This window comes from Cololabis saira, chromosome 1 (assembly GCF_033807715.1).
Source record: "Cololabis saira isolate AMF1-May2022 chromosome 1, fColSai1.1, whole genome shotgun sequence".
NCBI lineage: Eukaryota > Metazoa > Chordata > Actinopteri > Beloniformes > Belonidae > Cololabis > Cololabis saira.
This window is the reverse complement of record NC_084587.1, coordinates 33773852-33790664: the sequence shown is the minus strand read 5'-3', so window position 1 is coordinate 33790664 and position 16813 is coordinate 33773852. Positions and strand designations below refer to the sequence as shown.

At 43.3% G+C, this 16813-nt stretch overlaps 1 protein-coding gene across 1 annotated transcript in view; it reads right to left on the bottom strand.

The window, feature by feature from the left end:
• Nucleotides 1–4659: 4659 nt before the first annotated feature.
• LOC133443746 (complement C3-like) overlaps nucleotides 4660–16813 on the bottom strand; it is a 28252-nt gene continuing 16098 nt past the window's right edge. Inside the window, exons 17-43 of the mRNA XM_061720942.1 lie at nucleotides 16517–16588; nucleotides 16158–16355; nucleotides 15949–16066; nucleotides 15749–15837; nucleotides 15469–15608; nucleotides 13689–13901; nucleotides 12365–12428; nucleotides 12191–12280; nucleotides 11784–11990; nucleotides 11509–11584; nucleotides 11225–11384; nucleotides 10984–11079; nucleotides 10491–10641; nucleotides 10072–10157; nucleotides 8877–8954; nucleotides 8592–8747; nucleotides 8439–8501; nucleotides 8027–8108; nucleotides 7865–7913; nucleotides 7634–7724; nucleotides 7431–7520; nucleotides 7234–7336; nucleotides 6893–6982; nucleotides 6698–6790; nucleotides 6530–6613; nucleotides 5066–5210; nucleotides 4660–4936 (exon numbers count right to left, since the gene is read on the bottom strand). Of these exons, the coding sequence (XP_061576926.1) occupies nucleotides 4795–4936; nucleotides 5066–5210; nucleotides 6530–6613; nucleotides 6698–6790; nucleotides 6893–6982; nucleotides 7234–7336; nucleotides 7431–7520; nucleotides 7634–7724; nucleotides 7865–7913; nucleotides 8027–8108; nucleotides 8439–8501; nucleotides 8592–8747; nucleotides 8877–8954; nucleotides 10072–10157; nucleotides 10491–10641; nucleotides 10984–11079; nucleotides 11225–11384; nucleotides 11509–11584; nucleotides 11784–11990; nucleotides 12191–12280; nucleotides 12365–12428; nucleotides 13689–13901; nucleotides 15469–15608; nucleotides 15749–15837; nucleotides 15949–16066; nucleotides 16158–16355; nucleotides 16517–16588 (3026 nt within the window). The 3' untranslated portion in view covers nucleotides 4660–4794. The remainder of the gene's footprint in view (nucleotides 4937–5065; nucleotides 5211–6529; nucleotides 6614–6697; nucleotides 6791–6892; nucleotides 6983–7233; nucleotides 7337–7430; nucleotides 7521–7633; nucleotides 7725–7864; nucleotides 7914–8026; nucleotides 8109–8438; nucleotides 8502–8591; nucleotides 8748–8876; nucleotides 8955–10071; nucleotides 10158–10490; nucleotides 10642–10983; nucleotides 11080–11224; nucleotides 11385–11508; nucleotides 11585–11783; nucleotides 11991–12190; nucleotides 12281–12364; nucleotides 12429–13688; nucleotides 13902–15468; nucleotides 15609–15748; nucleotides 15838–15948; nucleotides 16067–16157; nucleotides 16356–16516; nucleotides 16589–16813) is intronic.

Sequence of the window (16813 nt, the reverse complement as noted above, 5' to 3'; positions counted from 1 at the left end):
TGACTTTTTTGGGCCTTTTTTGTTGTTGTTTTTTGAATAATTCACTAACGCTTTGAGCTGGGAGGCTGATTTTTGACTATGTTGCAATGCAGAAGGCCCTTTTCTAGGATCTTTTGGTCCCGTGGCTGTACGACTTCCACAGAGCTAGTTGGCGTTGCAGAGGTTTCACAGAGTTGAGACTTGGCAAGCCCAATAAAGGCCCCATATGGTGGCCACAGGTCAAGTTTTACTTGGTTTGGTAAAATTTTCTGCCAACGGCGTCCGTTCGAATGTTGGAAAAGGTGAAGTTTCAAAGCCCCGCCCATCGAAAAGTACAGGTCCGATCTGCACCAAACTAACGTCTGTCTGTTCAGGGGATGCCCCCAAACAAAATATAAAAAAACTGACTTCTATGACTTCTGCAACAGTGTTTCCTCCAAAACGTCCTGGCTGGTTAGGAGGGTGTAGAAACGTATAGGTCTCAGAGCCTCCTGACTAATGGAATGGGGCCTATTTTGTGTCTTCTTTTGCATAGTTCACTAACACTTTTAGCTAGGAGTCTGAAAACCTCAATAAAACACTGCTAAAACCGATTTTAAGGTTCTTTTACTTGTTTTTAAGTGTCTTAACGGCCTTGACCCTTCTTATCTTTCAGACCTGCTTTTACCATATCGGCCCTCGCGGACCCTGAGATCCTCCGGTACCGGTCTTTTATCTGTTCCCAAAGTGAGAACCAAAACCTTTGGTGAAGCTTCATTTCATTTTTATGGCCCACGCCTGTGGAACAGCCTGCCGGAGGAATTCAGGGCCGTAGAGACTGTCGATGCTTTTAAAGGTCGGCTCAAGACTCACCTTTTTAAATTAGCTTTTAACTGAATCTCCTTTTACTTGTTTAGCACTACTTATTAATGTTTTCCTCTATGTCATTTTATTCCTCTTAAGTTCCTCTTAAAGCTTTTATTAATTACTTATTCATTTTATTACTTATTTACTCATTTATTTTTTAATGTTGCTTCTACTGTCAGTGTACTTATGGGCACTGTTAGTGCCCGTAAGTACACTTATGGATATGGCAGCAAATTGTTCTTTAAATGACTGAATCACCCTTGCAGAACTAGAGGGAATACAGTCACGAGTTGAAAAGCGGTCCAGCTTAGGATCCAGCCAGCAATTGAAATCCCCTCCTAAAATAAGTAGGTGTGAGGACAAAAAATAAATGATTATCCCAGTTTGGGCCATATATATTAACAAGAAGTACTAGAGTGTTGTAGATTTTACTTACTAACGATTAAATACCTCTCGTTTGGATCTCCGATTACATTTGAACACACAAAAGGAATTGACTTGTGCATTATAGCTACTCCTCTGGATCTACCCTGAAATGAGGAATGATAGACATGACCAATCCAGCTACTTTTTAATCTGGTCTGATCAGAGGCTCTAAGGTCAGTTTCCTGTAAATAAATTATCTGGGCACCCAAATGTTGAAGATGGTGCAGGATTTTGCTGCGCTTGATGGGATTATTAAGACCTCTACAATTCCAGCTACAAAATTTTATCCCACTATTGTCTTGCTGTATTAACAGGGTCCTTGAACCAGTGTGTGTCTCCTCTCTGCAGGGTAATCCTAAGTACCGCCGGGTACAGCAGTCCATACTTGATCCCCAAGCATGAGTGGAGCTGACGCTTAATAACACCAATAGCAGCTCGCTTCTTGGCGACAGTGGAGGTGTAGTCAGCAAAGATGGAAATCCTCTTACCCTGGTAGAGGAGAGGAGAAGGTTCCCCGGCCCGACGCAGAGTGTCGTTGCAAATGTGAAAGTAATGAACTCTTACGACGAGTGGTCGGGGCGCCTCTCCCTCCTAAGGTTTGTTCCGGAGCGTGCGGTGGGCTCGATCCAACAGAGGCCTCTCGTCCAGGCGAAGTATTTGCTTCAGCGATTGGGCAATAAACTCTGTGGTGTGGGGCCCCTCCAATCCCTCCGGTAGACCCACCAGCCGAATATTATTTCTCCTGGATCGCCCCTCTAGGTCCTCGCATCGGTCATCCAGGTGTTTGACTCGAGCTGTCACTTTGTTAACTGTAGCCTCTAACTCCGTAATGCGGACACTGTGATCTGTAGCAGCCAGCTCAAGTTCTTGCATAGTTTGCCCATATTTCTTGACCTTTTCTTGCAGCGGTTCTATCGACTCTTTTGGCTCCTTTCGGACAGAGGAAATGTCGGAGCGGAGACTGGAAGACAAAGAGTCAATTTTCCCAAAGATGTCGTCTTTCAGGGAGTCAATCATAGTTTGCACGAGTTTTGTATTGAGCGTGCTATCAGCATTAGCCTCATCCACCTGCTGAGTAGCCGGGTCAGGAATAGTCGAGGCTTTACTGCGGCCTCCTCTCGATAGTTCGGATTTTTTTCCAGCGGAAGATATTTTGGTCGTTTTGTCTTATAAAAGTTACATATAAAGAATCTTAGGTGCGTGTTCTTTGTTTTCCAGCTATAAGTGACCAAAAAACGTGCAGGAGATTGTGAAATTAAGTCACATTCTCAGGAGCAACAGGGAAACGCGTCTTTCTCCCTCAGTGCCAGCATCCCGTCCACTACTACAGCGGTGTATGTTTAGAAAAAAAAACAAAGCAAGTAGTGTCCGTTGTTTAAATGTTTCTTCTTCTCTTCATTCTTCTGCTGGCCGTTTGCGAAATGCAAAACAAATTGCATTACCTTGCATAGTGGTCGGTGGCGCTATTTTTCAGTCAAAGGCGCTACAATTTAGTGGAAACACGCCGGCTGAAGGGGCAGAGGAGACGGTCAGCCCTGTTAAAGGTTCCTGTGCAGATGATTTACCCCGAATTTGTGCTAGTGAAAAAATTTGTTGGGCCCCATAAATGTTCCTGAAGGCCACATTACAGGGCTGTTCCTGTTAATGGAAACACGCACTAACAATTTACCCGGAACTCCTGCTAGTGGAAATGCGTCTAATGCCACCTCCTCCCTAAAGTTCAGATAGCATCCTTCTTCATTTTCCGTCATTTGATCTTTCACTTTCCTTTTGTTTTCATTTCTTATGACTAGAGCCATCCTGCAGTTAATGCTGTCTCCAATCTCTTTGGACTGATTTTCTGCAAAGTTCACCTGGATGCTAAACTAAAGGCAATAATTGCTGTTTAAAGGTATTCTCCTTGATCTGGAACAGCTAGCAAGAATTTTGAAAGAGGTACCTCTCAGCCCCGCCCATTCGGTCCGAATGAAACGGATTGGTCCAGGTCCAGGAAGGGAAAGAACCAATCAGATGCCTTCATTTTAAACCACGCCCCCCCCGCCCTGTCCCATGCGCGCACTCGTTTCCAGCCGACCCCCCCCCCCCCGTGTCCACTTCCCACGGGTCCTCCTGGGCTCACAGTGTCCCAGTGTATCCCCCTTCCCTCCTCGCAGCTCCGGCTCGGAAGCTGTATGGGGTCCGTGGGGATGTAGGCGTCTCCATCACGGCGAGAGCGGAGAGCGCCGGTGCACGGCACGGCAGCGCGGCTGGCGGAGCGCTGCGGTGCCGTGCAGGCTCTGTTGCCACAGCTACGCCGTAGGGTACGCCGTAGGGTACGCCGTAGGGTACGCCGTAGGGTACGCCGTAGGCTACGGCGTAGCCGTGGCTTTAGAGCCTGCACGGCACCGCAGCGCTCCGCCACCCGCACCGGCGCTCTCCGGGATGGAGAAGCCGGTGGGCAGGATGCACGTTTGGGTGGGCACAGCCCCCCCTTTCCCCCCCTAAAACCGGCCTCGCTTACAGGTGAATGAGACATGGGGTAGTTTTGCTGTAAATGTGCTGTCCAAAATGTTTAATAATCGTATGCGCGTTTGTGTTTGTGGGGGCGTGGCTTTGGATGGAGCGCTCGTGGGTGGGGGCGGGGGGGACGGGGCTTAGAGGAAGCGCCACTTTCAAATCTTGCTAGCTCTAGGAAGTTGCATAGAATAACTTTAACTGTCGGTCTACCAAACATTATGACTGTATTTAACTTAATAGAGACTTGAATTTGTTATTTTGAAACCAAATAAACTATGGACAATTTGGGTTGTGTTTTCTGTGATTAATTTCCTAAAAGGGGGCTAATAATTCTGATCTTAACCGTCCACATTGTACCTTGTAAGTACGCCTTCTTTCTGTTGTCTGCATGAGTGTATTGTGATGTTAGAATTCATCTAGTTTGTATGCTTTTGTTAAACACTGCTGAGATGTTGCATCAAGAACACAATGACAGGCTGTTCTCACATGAGATGTGTGAGATGTTCATTACTGTTCCTGTTGTCATAAATGTTTTTATAAAAGTAGTCCCCCCCCCGCCCCCTGGACTGATAATTCACTGTTTTAGCACTAATTGTTCACTGCTATAGCACTAATGATTCACTGCTTGTGCTTGTGTTGTTCTCTCATGTAAGTCGCTTTGGATAAAAGCGTCTGCTAAATGACAGTAGTAGTAGTAGTAGTAGTAGTACTGCTATAGCACAAATGATTCACTGCTATAGCACTAATGATTCACTGCTATAGAACTAATGATTCACTGCTATAGCACTAAAACTTCACTGTTATAGCGCTAATGATTATTTGTATCGCAGTATTGATGAGCTCCATTAGACAACTATTTGAATAAAGTGGCTTGAAGCTGTGACGTGTCCCCAGAAATCAAATGCACTCAAATGACATTGATCATTGCTTTTTAATAAGCACAATATAACTTTTTTTTTATTCATCTTAATGTCATGGCTCTTGATCTTTTACAAATACAATGCAAAATAAAAATTTGAAAAGAGCAAAATGTTTCCTGGAGTTCCACTACTGCTGACATGCAAAGTTTTTGTATTGATCCACCATCTCCTCCAAGCCCATACAGGTAGCCCCGTGTTCCTCCTGTTGACACTCTGCTGCTGTTGGCCAGTATTCAATCCAGGTTCTCTCACCAAGTACATATTGATATCTGAGGACAGCAAGGAGACAAATCTGAGTAGATCGCCAGAGTTTGCTGAGCACAATAAGGTATGTGAACATGAGATTATTTAAATTTATGATAACTGATAACTAAAATTGAACACAATAACAGACTTACGTTTGCTTTTGGTCATCTATGTGTATATCTCTGGATGAGCCCATGATAAGGTATGTTTTGCCCTTTTTCAGATCTAAAGCTGCTCGGCAGTGCTGGTAACTGAGGAATGTACGTAGTTTACCCTGAGGACCAACGTCAGTGCTTCCTGTTAAAACACAGAAGAGAAAGAGACAAATAGCTGTTAAGGATCAAACACATCATCAATATCAACCACTGGGTGTCCACACTGGTTTATATTTAAGGGGGAAAAAAGAATGTCTATGAACCCAGATCGTTTTCCTTGTGATAAGAAGTTGGGATTAAATTTGTACCTATGTAGAATATACAGGTATCTTTACCTTACTTTTTTCTGACAGCTTCTTACTTTTATCTGCCTTTTATCTACACACGGTGGATAAAATGTTGCCTGATCTTTGCACTAAACACAAAAGGTTTGATATTGTAATCTCTTGCAACGGACAATCAGGTCTGCAGAGAGGATAGTTGGGACTAATCTCCCATCTATCGATGACCTGTACCGGTCCAGGAGCAGGAAACGGGCAGGTAGCATCTCTGCAGACCCCTCACACCCAGGACACAGACTGTTCCAACTCCTCCCCTCTGGACGGCGCTACAGAGCACTGTGCACTAGAACCTCAAGACACAGAGACAGTTTTTTCCCGCAAGCGGTTGCTCTGAAGAACTCCCACAAATAACAGTCTCAGAGTAACCAAACACGTGCAATAAAAAATCTCTAGCACCTTCTTTAATAATCATGTCTGCTGCACCTCTCACTTTTGTATTTCTTTTGTATATTTTTTTTGTATTTTTTGTATATTTTGTATTTTTTGTATAATTTGTCTTGTAAAATTGTAAATAGGTTATTTTTATTTTTATTTAGAACTGTCCTTTTCTCTACCACAAACTGCTGTATCTTTAAATGTTTATTCTGTACATAGAAATACCACATTTGTGTATTGTTTATTGTTAATTTTACTACCTAAGAGCGAAATTACCGGAGTCAAATTCCTTGTTGGACAATGTTCGAACCTGGCCAATAAAGATGATTCTGATTCTGATTCTGATTCTTACTTATTTGATGAGAAATATCATTTCTATCTTGAATCTCTTAGTTGAGGATTGTTGTACAACGTCCCAACATCAAAACGGGTCTTAACCACCATCAAGGGGAGAATAATATTTACAAGGTTCTTCAGGTCATTAAATTAAAATATGCCTTTTTTGTATGTTGTTAAGCAGGAGATCACTTCTTGATAGACACCTGCACATCTTGGAGTACTTACAAGTTGCCTAACAGTGCAGCCAGAGATATTATTAATTGTCCAGCAATGATTTTCACATTACATACTATCTCATTATAATAAAAATACCAAACATGACATACATAATTTGAATCAAATAATCATGTTGGTGTTACTATGCCAGTGTATATCAACTGCAGCTGTAAATGAGATAAAAACCCACCTTCTTTGATGACGTCAAGTAATCGCATTTTGTAACTGTCTGTAGATAAGTCCCATTCAGTCTCTTCCACCACAACTTTGTATGCTGTAGAAAGATACAGTAGTTTTCCCTTAGATCAGAAGATTAGAAGACACAATATCTTGGGAAGAAACCTAATTGATTTCTTACCAAACTCTATTTTGCTGCTTTCTGTGCTTTCGCAAATTTTAGCTGTGCGGTCATCATTACTAACTTCGTCCTTTTTCTGCATACTGCAGTTCTCTGAAAAAAAAAAAATCATGATAAAATGGAGTGAGTACTAATGAAGTAACGTTAAAAAGTTTGTATTAGTGTGGGACGCCATCCTAGTCTTCTTCGTCTTACCTTCTGCACAGGTGCATTCATCATCCCTACAAAGCTGCAATAGTTGTCCACCTCTCCTCTCTGGATGATAGAACTTCACACAAGGTGTTTCTGAAATGGGAAAGCAAGGAATTTGAATTATACATATACATATATATAGTTTGGACACATCTTCTCATTCAAATTGGGAAAGTGTGTCCAAACTTTTGGTCATTACTATATATATATGTTTGCTTACTCAACTGCATCTAAAATCACACATATTCCACATAATGAACTTTCAGTCCACTTTTCTATACAGTAAGACAGTGAAGTCAATTGACAAGAGGTACATAAAGTTTGCATGTGCTTTAGAGACGTACGGTCATAGTATTCATAGACAGACACGGCTGCTGGCTGTAAAACGCCCACTTTCATGGTCTGATGGATTCTAAAACTGATCAGCTCTGGTCGTGTGTGAGAAACCTTTAGAGAGATGAAGGACAAATATCAGATAAACAAGCACAAAGAAAAAGTAAGGAGGAAAAACAGATCAAGAGAAAGAAGGCTGATAGGTCACCTTGTCCAGGTAGAGGATGAGTGAACCTTTCTCTGACAGAACTGTGTTCATCTCGTACTTTGAAACGATCCGCGCGCGACCTTCTGACAGCTAGACACATGTAATGCATGTGTCATGAGACATATCTTAAACCATAAAAACATCCTATACATCCAATTTGTTATTCATTTTAATCATAATCTCTGGTCATCAAAAATTCTTACTGCTTTCAAGTCTTTGTTGTCAACAGTGAAGCCAGTTAACAAGCCAATATCAATGATTGACATGGTAGCATCACGTGTCTTGTTCTTAAACCTGCACACGGAATTGAAGAAATCATGAAAATGACAACATGTAGGGGAAGAACACTAAACCAAAAACTCTGGATCAATCTTAAATATTAAATATTTACAATATTATTTTCTAGAAGCAGCGGTGTAATGCATTGTACTTACAAAACCTCGACAGTAAGCATATAAACCTTCTCGTCTTCATCCAGTTTCTCTGAACAAAACAAAGGTTGTGCATGAGGTTATTTAAACAGAGACGATGAGTAAATTAAGACAGACGGACTAAACGAAATAGAAAAGGAAACCAAATAGACTCCATCAAATTACCTGCTTGTAGTTGCACTGACACATTAAAATTCTCACAGTCACTTTCCTTTTCACTAGGCAGAGCGTAATACAGCGACACCATCTGTTAGGTAAATAAAGTAGTTGTTTTTGTGTTGTTTTCCACAAATAGAGATCTGTATTCTCCATTCATCAACTGTTCTGAAGCAGATGTTGCTTGGAAACATCTTTTATTACGCTTTACCTACATTGCATTGAAGGTAAAGAAGTTTGTGCATGACATCACATGTGTTAAAATTTTAAACAAAACTTCAGCAAAAGACAAAGAGTTAGTTCCTCCCCCTTATTTCCCCTGTCAAGAACTTCCTCAAGCTCACTTATTGTTTACAGATTGATAAAAGTGCACTTGGATTCATAGGTTTGAAAACAAATGAACACAAAACTGCTTTCTTACTTTCACCGTTGCCTCTCCTGATCCCGTGGCCTTCACTTTCACGTCCTGGTTTATTTCATTTATCTGTTGGGGTGCACAACCACGCACGCACAGAGGTAAACAAACAGTAGTACCAAACACGGCGAATTGCATGTGAGAAGGGGAATATCTCACTTTAGATGTTCTTGTGGCATAGTGGTTGTCTCTAGTGAAGGTGTACTTGTCGGGCTTCGATCTGCCTGGCAACAAGATGTCCACATCAAGATTGTAGGGTGGTTCTTGAGCATTGGTCCAGTACTCTGACACAGCCTGGTACACTATTATTGTAGCCTAGACCGAAAAAAAAAAGTCAGAAACAGGAAATAAGATAAGGTTATGACACCAAATGAACTATAGAAGATGTGAAATTTCACTTAGAATGGACGAGTGGTCCGGATGAATAGAAGGTTTTTGGGTTACCTGAGTTGATCCATAACCTCCACCTACAAACTGCTGCTGGTTGAACCACCTCACAACAGGTCGTGCATCTTCTAAGGCCTTCATTGACAGAAGGAGAAAGAAGAATTGAAGTCACAGTGCCTGACTCTGAAATTATGTTTCAGAAAAAAAGTTCTGCTGTAGTGCAATATTACTACTGGCCAGTTTTCAACGTTTACACATGAGTATTAGGATTCTTTATTAGTTTCTTTTTTCTTATGTAGGATAACAAAACAGCAAAGGTTTGGGACTGATTGTTGAGCAGCAGACTGTTTTTTTAGCATTTACACAAAATGGTAACATAAGAGTGGTAAACATTTATGAATGCTTTTGTGTTGTGGATGAGTTCAATTGATGTAAAAAAAAAAAGAAAAAAAAAAAGGATTCTTCAAGGGATTTGAGTCCTTTCAGATCCTTGAAATTATTTGGGAAATATAAAGACAGCCTCATTTTTGTTGTCAAAAATATCAACAGTTAGATGTCAGCATTCATCTTATTTTTATATAAAACCTTTCAATGTGTGGAGGGACATCATTTGTATCCATGATAGTGCTATATGACAATACATAAGGAGTGCACAAGCACAATTATAAGAATTGAAGGCAATCATGTAGAAACAGTGACGATGAATCTGCCCTGGCTCTGTGGACCCAGATGGTCTGAGGTGAGTCTGCAAACCTCTGGATAAGAGGGAAACTCAAAAGAAAAAATGCAGGCAAATGCAGGCAAAAATGGAGACTCCATACACCATGAGGAAGGCGTAAGCCGACACGCATTGGTGTTTTTTAGAATGTAACCCAGTCCAGATAAAGGTTTTTTAACTTTTTTCAAGCCACCAGAGTGCCTGCATTTTTTCTTTTGAGTTCACTGTTGCACCCATTGCAAGAGCCCCGGTGGTTGTGGGGACACCAGCAGCGCTCCTGTTATTCTGTTTTTTATGTTCTGGATAAGAGGGTTGAAGACTGACTCCTGCAGCTAAGTTAATATCACGACCTCACTAAGTGTTCTGACTTTGGTCTTTCAGAGAGGTGACGTGTACGTGGTTCACCAAGAAATCTACCACTATTAGATTTAAATTTACTTTACAGATCCTACAGCTTTTCTGTGAGTCCGATCTGACAGCATAGGATGTGGTCCCCCTGCTTGTAAAACACACGCCTGGGTGGAAAATACCCACCTTGGACTTGACCAAAGCCAAGAGCGCATACGCTGTCGCTTCCTGTGTGAACATGCGTTTTCCAGGCACGGGCCAGTGGGCTAAATCTGGAAGATACAGACAGATTGGTTCTTTTAATGCTATCAAACATGTCCAACAAGCTTAATGCAATAGAAATCCCCCCAACAAGCTTAATGCAATAGAAATCCCCCCAATCATGGATACTTTTAGGGGAGGTTCATGATATTTAATCCCATAGGAATGTATATTCTCAAATACATAAAACAAGATCATTGACAAGATAATTTATTAGATTCATGTGATATTTTTGTATGTGTATCTAAAATTTTTCTAAATAAGTGTTAAATATAAACATTGAATTCATATGTAATTTACATTTTTTTTTTTTTTTAGAGTGTTAATATCTTTTTTGATGGTACCTGTTGAGGCAAATTTGTAGAGGATGTCCCGGTTCAGTTTCTCTTCATTGGCCAGGGCGTATGATGTCATGGCAACAGCATAAGGGTTGGTTAGGAAGGGCAGGCGTTTTTCCAGGTAGCCAACCGCTTTATCAATACTGCCTTGCAAACTCTGTATAGGTGGGAAAGGAAAAAGAAGGAAGAAGGAGGGTAGGAGTTTGACTGGTTAAAATAAATGACAGTGGCAATTAAAAACAAAACATTTTCTCTTCTTTGAATTGTGAGCCACACTCAGCCTTTCTTAATTGCTGATGACAGAAGAAACACAAACCGGAATGGTTCAGTGTAATATATCTACAAACAGTTTTTTGTTAGAGCTTTTACCCTATCGAAATGATAATTCTCCTAATTTATAGTTCAGTTAGACATTCTACATACATATATGCTTGTAAAAACAGAGTGATTACTGCAAATCAAGTAAATGAGGAATTAAAGGAAGAAGTATGATACTCACATTAACGCTCGCAGCACATATTGTGCGTGACTCTTGCATTGCAATAAGACAGAAGGCGGTCATGGAGGCATCTCCGTCTGTGCCCCGAACATTACCCTACATTTGCACACATACACAAACACACATATCAGTGTGGCAGTTTTTTCCATTGTCATTAAGATGTAAAAAAAACAAACGCACATAATTTATTTGAAGCAGATCATCATCCTTGTGCTGTGTTTGTGAATGATTTTGCACTCACAATCATCTCCCCATGGGAAACTGTTCCAACCTCCTTAAACAAGCCATCAGGCTGCTGAGCGTTGAGGATCAAAAACTTGACACCGTCACAGATATGTGCCTGTTGCACTGCTATCAGAGTGTGGGCCATGGAAAACACCTTGACAACATAAGCTGTAAGCCTTGTGGAGAGAAAGAAAATAAGAAAAGTTATTTGCTAAGAGTTTGCATGAAAATATACCAGTAAATAGAATATGCACAAAATATAACAGTTAGTATGAATCCACAAACGTTTGGGTGCCTCACCAGGTACTACTTGCATGTTTAGCCCAGACAGCAAAAGAGCCATCTGGTTTGCGATAAGCCAGCTGGTTGTTATAACCTGGACAAATAAAAACAACCCACAGCTTTGTTGGAAAATGCCATTTCTTTGCTCTCTTTCTATCCACTCAAAATCATCTGGAGGAGTTCTTTAAATTGAGGTCAAAAGAGGCATGTTTTCCTCCGGTTGGACTTGACTTACTTAAACCCTTTGGCTCTTTGGGGAGCATAGGTCATTCATGAAGTCCGGTTGGACTTACCAGTCTTAATATGCTGGAGCGCTTCATCACGTTTCTTAAAGCCCACAGCCTCCCACTGTTTGGTTTTGTCCAAATATGTGGTTGCAATGACAGGCAGGGTCATGTGGATCATGTTCTGCTCTCCACAACCCGAAGGCTGGTAGATCAGTGTACCCATTGATTTCCCACTAATGGCATTCTCCACCAGTCCAGATACTTGTTCTCGCCCTGCACACACACACACACACACACACGCACACACACACGCACACACACACACACACACACACACACACACACACACACACACACACACACACACACACACACACACACACACAAGAATGTTAGAAAGCGTAAGGAAGGCCACTAAACAAGCATACAAAGGTCATTGTAAGGAAGGTGGGTATCATTAACTCGCTTCTCACCTGTTACAGATACCTGAGTGGTAGAAGGTGCGTTTGGAATCATATCTTTCTTGGGAATTTTACTATTCAGAATTTCTACTTGTTCACCATCTAAGGGAAAAAAAATAGTGAGAAATTAGATGGTAATTGAAACAAACATGTAATTAGTTAAAACTACAGGATGCTAATACTTACTATTGCCCTTAATAGTTGGATTAAGTGTTACACTCTTAATAGTTTTATGCAGCACACCTTCAGGCTAGAAAAAGAAAAGTTAGGACAACTATTATACACAAATCAAATGATCATTATCCAGTATGGCAGAGAGTTTCATCTGAATTATCAACTGTACATTTTTAGTTTCTTTTTTTTTCCATTTGAAAGTGATGGCTATTTATTCTATCATATAGCTACACCAAGAGCTCTTTTGCATGCTATTACTACCACTGGTCCTTTAGGTGCTTTCATTTCTTGACTGCAGTCCACCACTCTTAACTGGACACATAAAGAAAAGGCTGCTAAAGGCTTTATAGTTGGTTATGGATGTAAGAGTGAAAACCAAGCCATGGGTTTGACATAAGTGTCAGTAGACCTGCGAAATCAATGGTTTAACACTATTCAGCTGCACGTTAATGACTCACATTTGAGACGCAAAATCCTCTGATCTAATGAATCAAAGACTTTAGTGTGTGTTCTTGACAGTGCATGTGGTGTAAAACAGGCTCTAACATCAACTCATGAATACCAATCCAATGGTTAAACTCAGATAGCCTCATAATTCCCTGGAAATGTGACAAGAACTGTGAGACATTCCAGGATAGACGCTTATTTTATTTGAGTGTTAAATACCGTAGGTTCTAGAGAGGTTAGTGGGATGAGGTGCCCCATCTGTTATGGTTGTGATAGTTCCTGTTTTATTTTGAAGCCCCTGTCTTTGTGTTTCCTGTTTTCCCATCTGCCCCGATCGTCTGCACCTGTGTCTCGTTAAGCCTTGTGTATATCTGGTCTTGTCTTTCCCTTGCTCCCTGCTGGTCCGTACTGTTTTCTCCCTCCACGTTTTTCATTCCTGCTAAGCAGCGCTTTTCTTTGATTTAAGTACAATAAATCACTATTTTTGGGAACTCCTGCCCCCTGGTCTGGATACTAATCCACCATTTCTTAACACATCTACAGAGAGGCTATGCATCTTCATTGGCGCTGGTTCAGCTTTGACTCCCAGTCTGTGAAGCTTTTGCCGCATGCCATTCACATTTCCTGTGTCTCTTTTCACTTTCAATACAGGCTACCAGTTCACAAGAAAAAACATCCTACATGAGACATTTTTCTTAAGTGCTCAGGATTTCTGGCACAAGTGAATGATTGCATCTCATCAGGATGACAACCTGAAGGTTTTCACTAAGAGGACACAAGAGAGGAATTTTTTAAAACTCTGTGGACGACCAGGGGATGGAGCTCGAGTCTGGACTGCACTGACACTCCCCTTCATGAGATTGATTTGCTCAGAGTCTGCATTACTCACCACCACCTTCAGCATCTTCATAACTCCATCAGTGAGGGATGAGTCTTTAACAGCCCCTTTGACTTCAATCCTGCGCAGTCCCTCCTTCATGGGAATAACGATGAAGGATACAGCTCGCGTACCCGTGGGCCCGACTCTGACCACCTGACTGTACCTGCCACGTTTGGAAGCTGCACTGCATACATCCTCTTCCTCGGTCAGATCCACACGAACCTTGAAGGCAAGACAGTGATGGAGAAAGAAACTATAAGTGCAGTTTATCAAGTATAAATCACATTCAAATAATTTCAAGAATCATATTAATCCGTTTGCAATTTTTAAAATCTGTTTGAGCATGAGAATGCTCAGCTACAGAGCACGTATATCACGCCGTGATCCAAGCCAGTATGTAAAGATCAGAATTTCTTTGTGTTGCAGGGTGGAGAAGTTGATGGGACACGCACCTGTGTCCCATCCGCCTGAGTGGCTGGTTCTCTCCACCCTGCCTGCCTTATAAGGCGGAGCTGGACAGCAGCAAAGAGGTCGGAGGAGCTGCTGTCATGCTGATGTGCTTCTGCACGTGTGTGTGTTGGTGAAACTGGTCTAAATAAACGGGTCCGCACGAAGTTCCGTGTCTCTCCATCCTTCGGTCGGCCCCGATAGCACTCGCCCTGCTACATCTGGCACCCAACGTGGGGCGCAAAGGATGGAGGAGAGAGGCATGGAGCGGGCCCTGGACGCGCTCGCCCAGGCCATGGCGGGCATGACGGCCGTGTTCCGCGACCAGGGCGAGCGGCAGCTCGCCGCAATGGAGGCGCTCGTGGCCGCGGGGCGACCCAGCCCTGCGCCAGCAGCGGGGGAGGAGCTGGCGGCGCCGCAGCTCAGGGGCCGTGAGGCAGGAGCTGCGGGCCGCCAGGCGACGGCTCCCGAGACGGCGGGGCCAACGGAGCGACCCATCCCTGCACCCCGTCTGAGATTCGCCGCGGCAGCGCTGGTGGGGCCGCAGCTTAGAGGCCGGGAGGCAGAAGCTGCGGGCCGCCAGGCTACGGCTCCTGGGACGGAGTCGGCGACGGAGACGGAGGGGGAGAGGGAGGCGGAGTTGGCTGGGGAGGCGGCTGCGGAGGCGGCTGCGGAGGCGGCTGCGGAGGCGGGGGCCGGACCTGCAGCCAGAGCAGAGTGTGGGGGAAGAGGCGGTCCGGAGGCGGACCAGCAGCCCGCGCAGGGCTGCGTCACCAAGGAGGGCGTGGTCCGGGACGCACCAGCTGCAGAACGGGGCTGCGCCGTGAGGGAGGTGGTCCTGGACGCTCCGTTTGGCCCGGGGCCACCATGGGCCCGGTCCCGAGAGCGTCTTCCACGGCGGGTGGGCCGACGCCGGGGACGACCCCCCGACCAGGAAGGCCCGGAGGGTTCTGGGCTTCCTCTCCCGCTCCGAGGGGGCGGGGGGGGGGAGTAGGCTCGGCCGGACGGACAGACCCCGGCTCGAGGTTGGCGTTGGGGGTGTGTGGCAGGGTGGAGAAGTTGATGGGACACGCACCTGTGTCCCATTCGCCTGAGTGGCTGGTTCTCTCCACCCTGCCTGCCTTATAAGGCGGAGCTGGACAGCAGCAAAGAGGTCGGAGGAGCTGCTGTCATGCAGAGGTGCTTGTGCACTGTGTGTGGGTGGTCTGGGTGTTCTGAATAAAAGGGTCTGCACGAAACTCCGTGTCTCTCCATCCTTCGGTCGGCCCCAGTAGCACTCGCCCTGGTACACTTTGTTACTCTGTAGGTTTTAGTAAAATATATTCTGTTGAGTTTGACTTACAGTGATCATTTCAGGTCTGTAGTTGTGAAGGACTGCTTTAATTTCCAGTTGCTCTCCACGGACCGCAGAATAAGGCAACCTGAGATCAATGAAGAATTCCTTCTGGACAATAACCTCCAGAGGCTCACTAACACAAATTCCTTAAATATGAAATACAGGAAAACAAAACAAAAAAAGTGATTAAATTCTTAAAGACAGCAACAAGGAATAACAAAACCAAAATACAATAGGGCCTTCGTACTGTCATGAACTGAACGAAATTAACTCAACGATTCCTCACCATGAGTTCTAGAGAGACTGATTCCCGTGAACTGCCAGGTTGTGATTGAGTCTTGCAAAGGAACATTTTTCTGCCATGATGTGATCTCACTGAAAAAAAGTAATGCATAAACTGTTTGAGAGCAGCTTTAGATGTTAACGTCTTACTGTTTGGAATGTGTCTTCTTTTTTTGTTTCAAATGTGCACAAAGTTTAATTTACCAGTTGGGGTCTTGTCGGGGGCAGGGAGGCAGGGTGACGTCTGACCACAGCCAGCTTTCAGGGAACTGGGTTCGAGAATTGATTTCATTGCTGTCCATGTAACTGTCATCAGACTCGCCTAAAAAGTAATTAAATATGGTATTATTACTTATTTTTATTACAACCAATATGCCTTTGAACAGTCTCCAGCCCTCCTTTCTGTGTCATACTTCGAGCCAGTTGGAGGTTTTCGTCTTTCTTCTCTCTTATCTGGGTCTCCATCTCCTTGCAGCAGTGCAGGAAGGCCTCTGCACATTTTTTTCCATCCACAATGTACTCGCTGCGCTGTTCACAGGTGTAGGAAACCGGGATATCCTTCATGCCGTCCAAACAACATTCACGTTCAAGTTCGTCTGTATAGTTACTCACTGGAAAGGAAGGGGATGATTAAAGTAGAATGTCTTAATAGAGTAAAATTAATTATAGTAATATCACAAGAGAAACTGAGTTTCCAGTTAGATGGAGGGAAAAACGGTGATAATCAGCAGGTCTTTGGTTATTGAGTGGCTCAGGCAGCAGTGCCTCTTACCTAATGTGGTTCTTACATCCATTATGGTTGTACCTCGTTTTGACCTGGGAGGCGGCTGCTCACATTTCAGTTCTGAAAAGGAGACACAGATCACGTCTTTAAAACCAGTTAATTTGTTTTTATCTAGAGTTGCAAAACAATTAGGGTACATTTTTAAGAGTGCAACCAAATGTTTAAGAGCCCTAAAAGATAAGAGATCAAATCCAGGATCAAGGAGCCAATATGAAAATGGAAAGTAACAAAGCCAATAGCAGGGACCTTGTTAATTTATTTCATCCTTGAGCTGTTGGTGGAATT